At 44.5% G+C, this 12,325-nt stretch overlaps 1 protein-coding gene across 1 annotated transcript in view; it reads right to left on the reverse strand.

Moving 5' to 3' along the window:
* The window catches only part of TSPAN32 (tetraspanin 32), a 128,810-nt gene that overhangs the window by 115,648 nt on the left and 837 nt on the right, over positions 1-12,325 (reverse strand). The window contains exon 2 of the mRNA XM_075326991.1: positions 9,227-9,341. Coding sequence (XP_075183106.1) covers positions 9,227-9,341 — 115 coding nt within the window. The remainder of the gene's footprint in view (positions 1-9,226; positions 9,342-12,325) is intronic.

Here is a 12,325-nt window from a genome sequence, read left to right on the forward strand (position 1 = left end):
CTTGGCTGCTGGGAAACCCAGGAGGTTCCCTTCGCTAACGGATTTAGCAATTTCACGGCGACTCCTAGCCTTGCCGGGGTCCGTAAGCCCCTGCCAGATGGTGCTGACTTCTCTTTGTGTACCGGTCCGGTACCGCCGGGCCACCGCCCGTCCATGGTTCTTGCGGTAAACTCCGATAGGCCACTCCTGCAGACGGTCACCACCGTCTGCCAACCTTGCTGCTCCGTCCGGGCCACACACCCGGACTCACTTCAGACTGCTCACTTGCTACTTTGCTTCCTTCCACTTTCACCTCTCCAACTAATCTGACTGTTTTCCTGCCTCCAGGACTGTGAACTCCTCGGTGGGTGGAGACCAACCGCCTGGCTCCACCCCCTGGTGTGGACATCAGCCCCTGGAGGAAGGCAACAAGGGTTTTGTATCTGACTTCGGTGTGCCTGCTGGGAGTGTGGGGTGTGTTGATGTTGTTCTCTGTGGCCCCTGGAGTGTCCAGGGCGCCTCATAAGTACCGGGAGACTAGACCAGAGATGTAGGGAGGAGACAGGTTTTGGATGGCTTTGTAGGTCATGGTTAAGGTTTTGAACCGGAGTTTTTGGGCAATGGGAAGCCAGTGAAGGGATTGGCAGAGAGGAGAAGTCAGGGAGTAGCGACTGGACAGGTGGATTAGTCGGGCAGCAGAGTTTAGAATAGATTGTAGGGGTGCTGTCATGATTGACTCCTGGCTCAGCTGGAGCTGAGCCTTTTTTTAAGTTTCCCTTCTGATGCAAGTCACGTTAGGGGTTAATCCTTCCTGCCTCGTTCTGGAGGTCAGTCTGCTTTATTAGGGCACTGTTTCTCTTGGACTTCGCCAGTGATATTTCTGGCTCTGCTGTGTTCTGCTCTTGAGTGACCTGTTGTCTGCCCTGCCCCCTCCTGACCTCCATGTTCACCTGACCTGTTAACCTCCTCTGTTGTCTGTTTCCATCAGTGTCTCTCCCGCTGTCTCCCTGTTGGTTCCTTATCTGTTTACCTTAATTCTGTCTTGTCTTCCCACTCCCCCTCGCTTCTAGGCTCTGATTTCCCGGCTACTGACTATTTGCTTCCCTCTGACTACCTTTAGACTTTGCCCTTGTGTATTTACAAGACCTCCTGTTGTGACACGGCTTTCTGACGATTCTACTGCCATCTGGTGGGCTTGACTAGTATTACCTCTGCTAGGGAATTCCCTGCTCATACGTTTCCTCCACTTTTACGCCTCCTAGTGGTTTACCAGCTAACTACCTTCTCAGATAGTTTCAGGAATCCTCTCAGTCCCACATTAGTGCGCTGTACTGCTATTGTACATTTTAGAGTACAGCATGACAGGTGCGAGACTGTTGTAAGGGAGGCCACAGATCAGGAGGTTGCAATACTCCAGGTGGGAGACAAAAAGGGCATGCACTATTTTTTTTTTTTGCAGCTTCTTGGGAAAGGAATGCACAAATCCAGGAAATATACTCATATACTTTGCAATGTATGTATGGCACCACAATGTGCTGTATATGCTTTTCAAGGACCCCACAGCCTTGTATTGGTCCGTCATCCGAGCTGCCGAAAAAAATGGAGATCTTTGTGTGTCTTGCATGGACACACGGTCTGTGTAAAAACATGGACATGTCAATAGCCTGATAGGTTATAATGTTTACATATTGTAGACCTGAAAAAAAATGGATACAACATGCATATGGCACATGGACATCTGAATGAGGCCTAAGATTGTGTTTCTCAGGACTACCAAGTTGGCAGTGTCAGGCCTTCATCCTGCCACCAGCTAACATGGTCATTTATTGCATCTCTGCGATTGCATCATTGGGGGATGAAGGTTCAATAAGTGTCTGAACAGATGTTGCATGGGGATAAAGCCATCTAAATGGGTTTTCCGGTACTTTCGTTAATTTTTCAAATTGGGCAAAGAAAATACTTGCTTGTTCTGTCTGGCACCGATCTGTTCCAACTCATACAATGACTCTCCTGCTTACTTTGACCTCAATGCAACAGAGCAGGTCTTTCTCATCTGCTCTCCTCTGTAGATGGCATATCTTTGCCGAAGTCAGACTGATTGATAGCTGTCTTCCTTTAATGTGGCAGTTGGAAGCTGGCTGTCAATCAGCCTCACATCGGCAATGACGCCCGTCTATAGAGCAGAGTGGAAGAGAAGAAGCTGCTCTGTTGATGTGACAGGAGAATTGTCGGCAGAAGTGGTCTGGGACCGCTCTTAGCCGGCAGAGGTTGTCACTGGGGAGAACAAGCAGATAGTTAGCAACTACTTCCCAGTAAGTTCTTAGCCATCTATAAAAAAAAATAGGCAACGTCCTGGATAACCACATGAACTCGTACTGTCGGAGATTGAGTGGCTTTTAATTGGTTAAGCAGCAGTGTGTGGAGCTAGCTCTGATCGCTGCTATTAGACATAGGTGGTGGCTTTATAAAAAGGTCTCAAAAAACAGGAAAAGGGTTAAACAAGCACCAATTGGCTTCTGTAGAGTCAAAAAGAAGTCGTTTATGAACAGAAATCTGCCCATCAGAATGGAACAAAAAACTAACGTGCTCCGGCCAGAGCACCAGCAATGCTGATCTTCACACAGTAGATAACATATCAGTGTGCAGTGGGGGGTCCTGGTAGATTATGGACTAATCTGTTCTTCATGCACTTCCTGATTGAGTTACATCTATAACGACAATCTGTTATCAGCAGGGCACCTCTAGCCCCCCCCCCCGCACCCACACAGCAGCGCCTGTCTATTCATGGTAATATATCTCTTGCTCTGGGCTGGAATTAAATTGATGGCGCCATTCCTTGACCCTGCAGTATAATCCATCACGTACACAAAGATTCAATAACTGTGGAGTGAACAATCATTATATAACTATGGCCACTTATCACCCCTGACCTCGCAGTCATCATGCACATTTGGCTTTGCGGCTGGACATAATGGACGTAATAGTACATCTATGTTGACAATGCATTCTCGCAAAAGGATGTACAGCTCAGTGAATGACATGGGGTCAGGAGCTTTTGTGATCCGCAGAGTGTGCTGCATGTTATATACTATCATTTTATCGCAATCTCAAGGATCAGAGATAACTCTGATCCCATCTGTTTAGCACCTTAGAAGCTAAAGTCAATAGGCTTTTCTCTGATGCTCATGATGCTGTCAGTCAGACGATAGGCTGTCATGTTAGCTAGGGTCTAATAAAGGCCGCCAGGCCTGTCATGTCTAACATGCCTAGTAGACCATGCCAAAGGCATAGTCTAATAGATGGACTGTCATATCATTACTAACAGGCATGAATGCTATAGTAAACCAAAGCAATATAGAATCAATCAATCACATTGTGAGGAGCCCTAGTGGAACTAAAAAAATAGTTTATTAAAAAAATGCCTCCAAAATGATCCTATTAAAATATGAGTATTCCTGCAAAACAAGCCTACATATGGTTACATAGACAAATAAGTAAAAATGATTTTTTTTGTTCATGAAATGTACTGCTATTTTATAAAAGTAGTAAAAGTAAATGGTAAAAAAACCCATATTTATATTGCTGTAAAAATAATAGGTAACAATATTTTTCAGGAAGCTTTTCTCCTTGCGGAGACTGACACACCATTCCGGCATGCCAGTGGTGAGGAGACTTTAAACCGCAATGCTCCTTTGTCTACTTCCTCTCTGAAGAGATAAAATGCGTAATTTTTTGGCAGTGTTTTTTTTCTGTGCCTCCCCAAAAATGTTAATAAAAGATAATCAATAAGTTATATGTATCCTAAAATTGTGCCACTGAAAAATAAAACTCACAGCACAATAAACAAGCTATTATATAGCTGTGTTGACTGAAGAAACTGCTCTGTGAATGTGGTCAAGCAAAAAACAAAGAAATCCTGCAGTATTGAAGGGCAAAATAAGCTTGGTCCTTCCACAACACCAGATACTTCTGATGCTGCTGATCTTTGTTAATATAGTTGAAAAAAGACAAATGTCCATTAGGTTCAACAGAGGGATAATAAAGGATAAAAAGGAGTATATGTACAACCACCATGCATGACCTAGGCCACCTCAAAAAACTAATCTTTCCCTCCTGATCCCAATTGTGGGCAAAATCCACTGGACCAAAATTCAGTAAAGCACTTTACACATTTACATAAGCATTTATATTATTTTCTTCTAAAAATATCCCCCCCCATCTACTCCTTTTTTAAACCCAGTTACTATTCACATTGTGACCATCTGTTGAGGTAGACTATTCCACAGATTAATAATTCTTGTGGTATTCTTTTTTTTCTCCAGGCAGAGTAAGGCACTGGACCGGAGAGCAGCGACACCCATCGGACTGAACCGCCCTCTCGGTGAATATAATAAAAATATTTTTTACATTCTACACAGCAGCCTGGGCTCTTATATACAGTATTCTAGAATATAAGGGCTCAGTGGGGATGGCCGCAGCTTGTAGTCACGAAATCTGGTGACAGGTTCCCTTTAATATAACATAGCAATGACAAGGAGATACTACTTTACTGGTGGTCAACAGTACAAGGATACTTTTGTTGGAAGCGATGGTTCAGTGTTTTTCCAGAGAGAGCACAAGCCTTTTATAAGGTCGGCTTGTGACTGAGTGCTCATGAGTCCAAGCATAATCATAAAGTAATATCTCCCTCTGCCCACCCAGCCTCACTGACAGCTGCAGCTTGTACAGAGCAGTGTGAAATTTTACCTGCAGCAGTAGAGGCGGTACACTGAGGAGCTGTTAATCAGGCTCATTTTAATATCATGTGTAAAAACTTTTAAAATGAAATATAGAATCATACTGAAATGGTTTTAAAACGTTTGTACACCAAACATTTAAGGTCAGAAAAGATCTATGTAGTGTATGCAGTTTTCATTAAAATCTCGAGACAAATTTTTAAAAGTGTTGCCCTAAAATTAGATTAAAATTGCCGCCGACACTTATTTTAAGCAGCAATTTACCCATCTTATGCCGGCGTCACACGGGACGATTTATCGTGTCATCGCAGCAGTGATCACACCTGCCTGTTTATGCGTCACGGGTAATTCATTTCCCGTGGCGCACAAAGTCAAACCCCCGTCACACGTACTTACCTCCCGAACGACCTCGCTGTGGGCGGCGAACATCCTTTTCCTGAAGGGGGAGGGACGTTCGGCGTCACAGCGACGTCACTCAGCGGCCGCCCAATAGAAGCGGAGGGGTGGAGAAGAGCGTGACGTAACATCCCGCCCACCTCCTTCCTTCCGCATTGCCGGCGGGACGCAGGTAAGCTGTGTTCGTCGTTCCCTGGGTGTCACATGGAGCGACGTGTGCTTCCACGGGAACGATGAACAACTGGCGCAGAGAAGGTGCGACAAAATAATGGAAATGAACGACGTGTCAACGAGCAACGATAAGGTTAGTATTTTTGCTCATTCACAGCCGTTCAGAGGTGTTACATGGTACGATATATCTAATGATGCCGGATGTGCGTCACTAATGACGTGACCCCGACGAAATATCGCCCGATATATCGCACCATGTGACGCCGGCATTAGTCATGTCAGTATAGGCTGCAGCCTGACGAAACATAATGGAGACATGTTACAACTGTCAGGGGAGAAATGTCGTGAACAAATAGAACTGATCTGCTCACTCAGCCAAGGAGCATGGCTTCCGGAGAAGAAAATAAAACTTCTCCTACTCAGGTTTTTTTCCCACCAGCTTCATCCTGCTCCATGCTCATTTGTAAACTCTTTCTGCTTATTCAATCTGATGGTTTTACAGCAGAGCATGGAGACTGACTGAACAACGAGCAGGACTGAAGCTGGAGGAAATAAAACAAATGTGCTTAATCCACCAAGGAGATTTTTTTTTCTTATCTCCTGTTACAGCCCTGCTCCATGGCTGACTGAGCATATCAGGTATGTTTGTTCACAATTCACAATGTTAGGGTAAGTTCACACACTGTGTTTTTCGCGGCGTTTATGCGCAGCTTTCGGGTGCGTTTTTGCTCAGAAAACTGCATGACTTTGCTTCCCCAGAAAAGTCTATGAGTTTTCATTTTTGCTGTCTGCACACAGCGGTTTTTTTTCAGCTGTGTTTTTGTGGTGCCACAAAAACGCAACATGTCAATTATTCCCGCGTTTTTCACTGCGCTTTTCATCTATTGAGTGCAATGGGATGTTGAAAGACGCAATGAGAAACACAAATAGGTGCGTTTTGGTGCGTTTTAGTGCGTTTCTAAGACCAAAAACGCAGCTATAAACGCAGGAGGTGGGTAGTAAAGTGACATGTACAGGAAGAGGATTCCTTCTGTCAGTAAACACAGAAGTGTGAATCCTCCCGATACCGTCACCGCTGCTTCCACCTCCAGTCTTGTGCATGTATGCTGCCGTGCGGCGTCATGTACGGGCAGGAGGTGGAAGCGGCTGCGAAATCAAAAGTGAACAGTAGAAAAAAAAAAGTCATACTCACCTGTCTGCAGACTCCCGGTGCCATGCCCGCTCCCATCTCCTCCCGGTACCGCCGCTCCGGGTGTGTGCAGTCTTCCCGGGTACGTATGCCTGCAGGATGCAGGACCGGGTGATGGATCACCTGATGCAGTCACCTGACGCGTCAGCTGATCGTAAGTCTCGGGATGACGCCAGCGGCCGGCCGGTTTAACCTATCAGCGGATGTGTCAGGAGACTTCATCCCTGATTACCGGCAGCTCCTGCAGCGATCGGACGGGATCAGACTCGCTCTAGGAGCTGCCGGTAATCAGCACATAAGTGAGTATTTTTTTTTTTTGCACCGATGCATCTGCTGATTGTATAAACGGCTTTTATACAATCAGCTGCTGTGTGATGTGATACAGGCACTTGATCCTGACACATCATCTGATCGCTTTGCCTTCCAGCAAACCGATCAGATGATATTGGATCCGGACTGGAAGGCGCAGGACCCTTGACCCAGGATTACTGCGGAGGGGGGGTTCTTTATTTCAATAAAGATGGAGTCACTAATTGTGTTGTGTTTTATTTCTAATAAATATATTTTTCTGTGTGTTGTGGTTTTTTTTATCTTTACTAGAAATTCATGGTGGCCATGCCTAATATTGGCGTGACACCATGAATTTCGGGCTTAGGGCTAGCTGATAATATACAGCTAGCCCTAAGCCCATTATTACCCAGTGAGCCACCCGGCATCAGGGCAGCTGGAAGAGTTGGATACACTTCTATGAAAGCGCCATTTTCTGGGGTGGCTGCAGACTGCAATTCGCAGCGGGGGTGCCCAGAAAGCATGGGCACCCTGCACTGTGGATTACAATCCCCAGCTACTTAGTTGTACCCGGCTGGACACAAAAATTAGGCGAAGATCACGTCATTTTTTTTTAATTATTTCATGAAATTCATGAAATAATTAAAAAAAAAAAAGGGCTTCTCTATATTTTTGGTTCCCAGCCGGGTACAAATAGGCAGCTGGGGGTTGGGGGCAGCCCGTACCTGCCTGCTGTACCCGACTAGCATACAAAAATATGGCGAAGCCCACGTGATTTTTTTTTTTGTTTGGGGGGGCAAAGGAATCCTGCATACAGTCCTGGAAGGAGGATGCTGAGCCTTGTAGATCGACAGCTGCTGTCTGCTCTCCTGCATACACTATTGGATGGAGGATGCTGAGCCTTGTAGTTCGACAGCTGCTGTCTGCTCTCCTGCATACACTATTGGATGGAGGATGCTGAGCCTTGTAGGTCTGCCCCCCCTGACTTTCCCTCCAGCATACAGTCCTGGATGGAGCATGCTGAGCCTTGTAGTTCTGCAGCTGCTGTCTGCTCTCCTGCATACACTATTGGATGGAGTATGCTGAGCCTTGTAGTTCTGCAGCTGTCTGCTCTCCTGCATACACTAGTGCAGAATGAAGAACATATTGAAGAAAGAAATGACATCAGACCTTTTTTTTTTGTTCACTGATAAAAAACGCATAAAGACGCAGTGAGCAAAAACGCAGCAAAACGCAGCAAAAAACGCACCAAATCGCGGCAAAAACGCGTGCGTTTTTTGCCGCGTTTTTTGATGCGGTGCGTTTTTGTGCGTTTTTTGCTGCAAAAAACGCACAAACTCACCTGCGACAAAAAAACGCAGTGTGTGAACCTAGCCTACTCCTTTCACAGTTCAGTGTTATAAAAATAATCTTTATTTAGCGCTAACAAATTCTGCAGCGCTTTATGTACAACAACAACAACACTGTCACCATTGGAGCTCACAATCTAAAATCCCTATCAGTATGTCTTTGGAATGTGAGAGGAAAGCAGAGAACCTGGTGGAAATCCATGCAAGCATGGGGAGAACATACAAACTCCTTGCAGATGTTGTCCTTCGTGGGATTTGAGCCCAGAACCCAAGCACTGCAAGACTGCAGTGCTAACCACTGAGCCCGTGTTATAAACGTATGCACACACTCACACTGGTAACCAAAGAGAGAAAGGACTTAGGTGAAACACCTGCACCCAGCTGGTTCCTGTATGAGCTAGGAAAGACCTTAATTATATAACTAACAACACCTCTTCTGACCTGGCTCCCTGAAAGGCCATCGATGGGTTTCTCGTATCTGTCAAAAAACCAGAGGTGAGGCTAGACACTACCCTAACAAAAGGTGAGAGAAGCGTTCCGAGAGGTACGAGTACTCAGGGGGAGAAACTAACACATGAACACAAAGGATAGATGGAGGAAAAATAAAAAAAATCAAGAAACAAGCCAAATATGTGGAATCTCCTAGACACCCAAACAGAGAGAAAAATAAGAGGTGCCAGGAGGGGAATAACTCACAGAACCTCTATCTGGAAAACAACTGGGGTTTACCATGCATGATACACCCCTAGTTGAGGAGCTGGAACTCCAACCACCTATTCACTTGGAAATATAGCTAGGAAAGAAGGTTGGAGAAGGATGAGTATAAAAAGCACATAAAAAAATGTGATCAGACAGAACCAAAATGGAAAATGAAAAATGCTTAAAAATAAGTAATCAATAAAAGGAAAGCAATGACAAAAGAACCATCAGCATTTGGACAGTTCCAAAATGAGCTCAAGCTCAAGAAAGAGGGGTACCGAAAATGCTGGCTAAGGTTACTGGATTGTTTCCTGAAACCAAGCCATTATATTGAGCAATAAATCTAACAAATGTGTACAATATTTCATCAAATCACAATCAAAAAGAACAAAATGAGTTGAAAGCTCATCAGTACTTACTGGTATAATGCAGATTTTTGATCATATTGTCTGCGGAGGAAGCCTTTGTAAATATGGTGAAGTGGGAGCCTAAGCCAGTTATCACAACCAAAATGCAGCAACCTACTGCCAGGACCTAAAAACAGCCAGATGTAGACATATGAATAAAAATACATAGTTAGAGTATATATAGCAACATAAAGATGACATTAAGTAGTATAGAAACAATATTTATTCACATACTGTACATACTATATTTATTCAAACACGATGGTCATCATTAAAGAGAGTTTCTGGAATGAGCATAAATTGCTGTATTGCCTCTATGTGACTTCAGATTGCTGAATCATGACAGTGTGCAATGTGCGCACTGTAAAGATTCACCTTTATTCCCAGCTCGAGAGGTTATCACATGAACCGCAAGTATGTGATTTGCATACTTATGGTTATGTGCTGACTAGCAACTTTTTCTGCTTCTCTCAATGTTCTTTTGGGAAAAGGAAAGGAGATACTATTCAGCACATGTCTGGACCACTCAAGCTGGCGGTAATAGGGAATCCTGACCATATGCATATTGCACGCAGTCAATATTTGGCAATCTGCAGTCAAATAAAGTGATTGTAGGAATGTATATTCTGTCGGGAAACACCTTTAACCAGTATATATTAAGGTAAGCACTTTCTCTATTCAATGCTAAACTGTTTCTACTAGTGCAAAAATTATCTGAGTTTCACATTTTCAGTTTTCAGCTGATGACTACTCATATTGGAGCAAGTCTGATACATGTCACACTTTGGAGCATAGTTCACACACAGATATACTAATACACTACAAACGGCATAGTGTTCACTGTCTGCAATGCAGATTCAATGCTACATTAAAAAGGTTTGAATTAATGGGGGTGGGAGAGGTCTCCTGTTCAGGATCTTCAGTTGTTTTGTTGAGTGGAGTGGTGCTCTGCTGAGAACCTGGAACATCTCTGTACCATATGAACAGCATATGGATTAAAATTCAGTATGTAAGCTAGGTATGGGGAAGTACCAAGTGAATGGCAAAAGGGACTGGAAACCCTGTGTCTAGGACAGGGGGAGATGGTGACCCCTGACAAAACCTACCACTGGGCCCTGGATTCCCTCACCGCCCTAGATAGATTCCGCACCTACGCGCCCAGCAGGATACCTGACCCTAGCTGACCCTGATCTGGGCTCTAGGTAAGGAATGGATGGGATGAGCCCACTAAGTACTAAAGAATACACAGGGAATACATATAGGGGAAAGAATACAAATAACATCTCCAGATGACTCAGGGAGAGGAACTGCAACAACTTAGTTTCTTAGATGAATACAAGCTGACTGCTTGCACTCAAGACCTGTAAAGGGTATTAGACCAATCACCAGCACAGAGAAAGGGGGAATTAGGGTATTTAAATACAAAAGCGAAGTGCTGAGGATTAACAGCTGAAAGGTGAGGAACTCCGCAGGGTCCTAAAGAGAAAAGGATTAACCTCAAGCACGGAAAAGGGAAAGTCAGGAAGCAGCTAGTGAAACCAAACGCTGCGACCTTCTACAGCCGGACCCCACAGAACTGTCTGTCAAGCAGTTAAGAAGTCAATGTTGCAGTGTTCGATTGGACTGCAATTCTCTGACTGAACGTGAATCCCTTGACCTGAACAAACTGCCTAACATAAATGTATGAGACTATTAGTTTGGGTTAGTGGACCCAAGGTTATTTTGGAAAGTGTTGTCAACAGATGGAAAGTAAAATATGGATTTTTGGCAAAAATATAGCCTTACCAAAAGCCATTGTCCGAAGTGGTCACCTCTGTTGTTAGGGTAGAGCTGCTGAATTCTGACTTGAACGGGATAGGGATAAGCAATTTAGCTTTGTCTTATTTGAAGAAGTCCCGACAAAATGTTTAGTTCATAAACTGTCCTAATTAGCTATGTAATGATGTGTAAGTATATTAATTTACTGACCAGTCACCGTCTTGCCCGGTTTCCAGTGCTGTTCCGGTCCCGTGTGACCGCTCCCATTCCTTGCCAGACAGAGGCTCCATAGACAGAGAAAGTGACTCCTGTCTCCCACAGAAATCCCTGTTTGTTTGGAGGTCATATGCTCAAGAAGAGCACCGGAGCGATGATGGAAATGGGGAAGATGGTGATTTGTAAGTATTAAAGGGGTATTCCCATCTCCAAGATCCTATCCCAATATGTAGTATGTGTAATAAGAATAATATTAGCAAATACCTTCAATTAGAAATGTAGAATAGTTCTCCTGATATAGCCAGGTCTCTTACCTCATGTGCAGGGCATTGCAGCTTAAGTATCCATGGTTATGACCACCAGCAACTAACTAACTGTCACTATATGCGTGATCATAACCATAGATACCAAAGCTACTATAATGCCCTGCACATGAGGTAAGAGACATAGTGATTTAGAAAAACTATACTACATTTCTAATTGGAGGTATTTGGTAATATTATTATTATGATACCAATTAAATATTAAGATGGGATCTTAGAGATGGGAATAACCCTTTAATATACAGGTCCTCCTGCGATCTTTGACGGGTGCTCCAAGCAGGTATGCTTCACGTGGTCCTCCCCTGCTTCTGGCCGACACACTCACATACATCAAATCGCACACACACTCATACTTATGCACACACAGGTCAGGTCACACATCAGATTGCACACACACACACTCACCACATTCGGCAATACCGATTGCTTCCGGCCAGCACAGGAAGATGGGACGCAGTGCAGTAGAGGGCGAGGACCTTCGGTGGAACGCACTGATGCGTTCCACCACAGGTCCTCTGTGTGTTCCACTGCACTGCGTGCCAAGATTCTCTGCCGTCCATAAGTAATCGGTATCACTGGATGTGGGGAGTGTGTGTGTGCGATTTGATGTGTGATTCTGTGTGTGTATGAGTATGAGTGTGTGTGCGATCTGATGTGTGATTGTGTGTGTGACCTGATGTGTGTGTGTATGAGTATGAGTGTGTGCAATCTGATTGTGTGTGCGATCTGATTGTGTGCGCGATCTGATTGTGTGCGCGATCTGATGTGTGTGGGTGTGTGTTCCACCGCAGGTCCTCCCGTTTGGTGTCTGATG

Source organism: Anomaloglossus baeobatrachus, chromosome 10 (genome assembly GCF_048569485.1).
Source record: "Anomaloglossus baeobatrachus isolate aAnoBae1 chromosome 10, aAnoBae1.hap1, whole genome shotgun sequence".
Lineage (NCBI taxonomy): Eukaryota > Metazoa > Chordata > Amphibia > Anura > Aromobatidae > Anomaloglossus > Anomaloglossus baeobatrachus.